The sequence below is a fragment of the Trichoderma citrinoviride genome (genome assembly GCF_003025115.1).
Source record: "Trichoderma citrinoviride strain TUCIM 6016 unplaced genomic scaffold BBK36scaffold_243, whole genome shotgun sequence".
Classification (NCBI taxonomy): domain Eukaryota; kingdom Fungi; phylum Ascomycota; class Sordariomycetes; order Hypocreales; family Hypocreaceae; genus Trichoderma; species Trichoderma citrinoviride.
In genome coordinates, this window is record NW_020194951.1 from 1 (window position 1) to 1,738 (window position 1,738).

The 1,738-nt window shown below is 57.3% G+C and overlaps 1 protein-coding gene across 1 annotated transcript; it reads right to left on the bottom strand.

The window, feature by feature from the left end:
• Positions 1-50: 50 nt before the first annotated feature.
• BBK36DRAFT_1097767 (hypothetical protein) lies at positions 51-1,109 on the bottom strand (the record flags this gene model as incomplete). Its single annotated transcript, XM_024889110.1, has 1 exon — positions 51-1,109. A coding segment is annotated over one exon (1,059 nt), but the record flags the coding sequence as incomplete, so codon positions are not given.
• Between the last annotated feature and the right edge of the window lie 629 nt (positions 1,110-1,738).

The window sequence follows — 1,738 nt, forward strand, 5'->3', positions numbered from 1 at the left end:
CTCTCCTCACTCTCCTCACTCTCCTCACTCTCCTCACTCTCCTCACTCTCCTCACTCTCCTCACTCTCCTCCGACTCCTTTCCCCCGTCGCTCTCCTCACTCTCCTCGTTCCCCTGAGCCTCCAGCTCCTCTCCCGGAGCCCACCGTCCCGGCCCTCCCCAGCCAGCATCGAGAATCTCAAGCTCCTCAGGGGTAAAATCCGCCCGATAGAGCAGCTTCTCATCAAGCCCATCCGGCATAAAAGAGACCCGAATCTCGTTGTGCTTGAGCATGCACAGATTCGTCAGCCCCAGGCCCTTGAACCGGCCATTGAGGAGCGAGGTGTTCCAGTCGTCCAGGTTCTTCGCCGCAACCTCGTCCTCCATGCCGATGGCGCTGAGGATGCAAGTCTTCATGAACTGCAGAAACTCCTTGAACCGGACAATCTGCTCGTCGGTCCAGCGGCGGTGGTACCCCTTGTCCTCGACCCAAAGCCAGACATCCATGGGGTCGCTGCCGGCCATCCACTCGATGGCGCCCGAAAATCGCTGCCAGGTGGTGAACCGCTGCTCCCTGACCCTCTCAATGAGGTCGTAGAGGGTCTCGTCGTCGGTGCGAATGGCCTGGTCCAGCAACTGGTGGTAGTGGCGTCGAAGCTGGTGCTCGACGCTGTAGTCGAAGTCTTCCAGGTTGTTGCGCTCGCCGAGGGCCGGGACGCTGCTGCCGTAGTAGTCCGGCTTGAAGGGCGCGCCCACGGTGGCCGTCTCGTCCTCGAATATTTCAAAGTCGAGCTCCGGGTCGGTCAGGCTGACCTTCTTGCGGGGGCCAAGGCGGTATTCGGCCTGGCCGTAGCGGGAGTGCTGGGCCTGGGGTTGGGCCAGCTGCTGGCGGCGGCTGCCGGTGCCGGGCTCGGGGAGGTTGGCCGGGAGGACGCTCGGGTCGTTCTCATTGTTGGCGGCGGCGGGATCTTCGATGGCTGAGTCGTCGTCGGCGTTGGGGGCCTCCGTAACCCCGTTGGTGTCGGAGTCTTGCTGCCATTGGGAAAAGGGACGTTGGAAGCCCATCGGGCCCATGATGGAGTCGAGGTGGTCCTCGAAGGAGTTGACGTTGATATCTCCCTGAGAAGGCATGGTGACGATGTTGTTGGGGTTGAGGTCGTAGATTGACCGAAGTGAGAAATGGAGGATATGAATGTCCGTAGACTGTATGGACGTGGAATATATCGTTGCGAGACCAAGAATTGGACTCTATTCGTATATGATGTGTAGTCGGAGTTATCCAGCGTGTGTAAGCGAAGAGTATCAAAGTGATGAAGCTTAAAGCAACAAGTTGGCAAGAGCTTGGATATCTTCTCAAGGCTGGATACGAACTGAGATGACTGGGAAATCGAAAGAGCAAGAGAAGAAGCATGGGGGGTGACAGAGGATTTAAGTAATACTGGAAAATGGCTGGTTGACGAGGCGTTGTCTGCACGGAACGAGTTCGTTCTGGGCGGTTGCACTGCCAGCAGCCATGGCTCAAGTAAGGCCGAGTCTCAGGGACGCCTCGAGAATTAAGTTCTGCTAAATAAAGAATAAGAGATGCATCTGGACCCTGAAAATTGCTTGATGTATGGGTATCGAGCAATTGGGCGTGTTGTCGTGGGAGCTAGTCGTGGTGTTGACAACTCGGGTAGACTTCATCGTCAGCGCCACCACCATTCTCCTCATATCCTGCAACAGCACTGGACCTTATTGCAAGCCTACGAGTCACAGCCCCG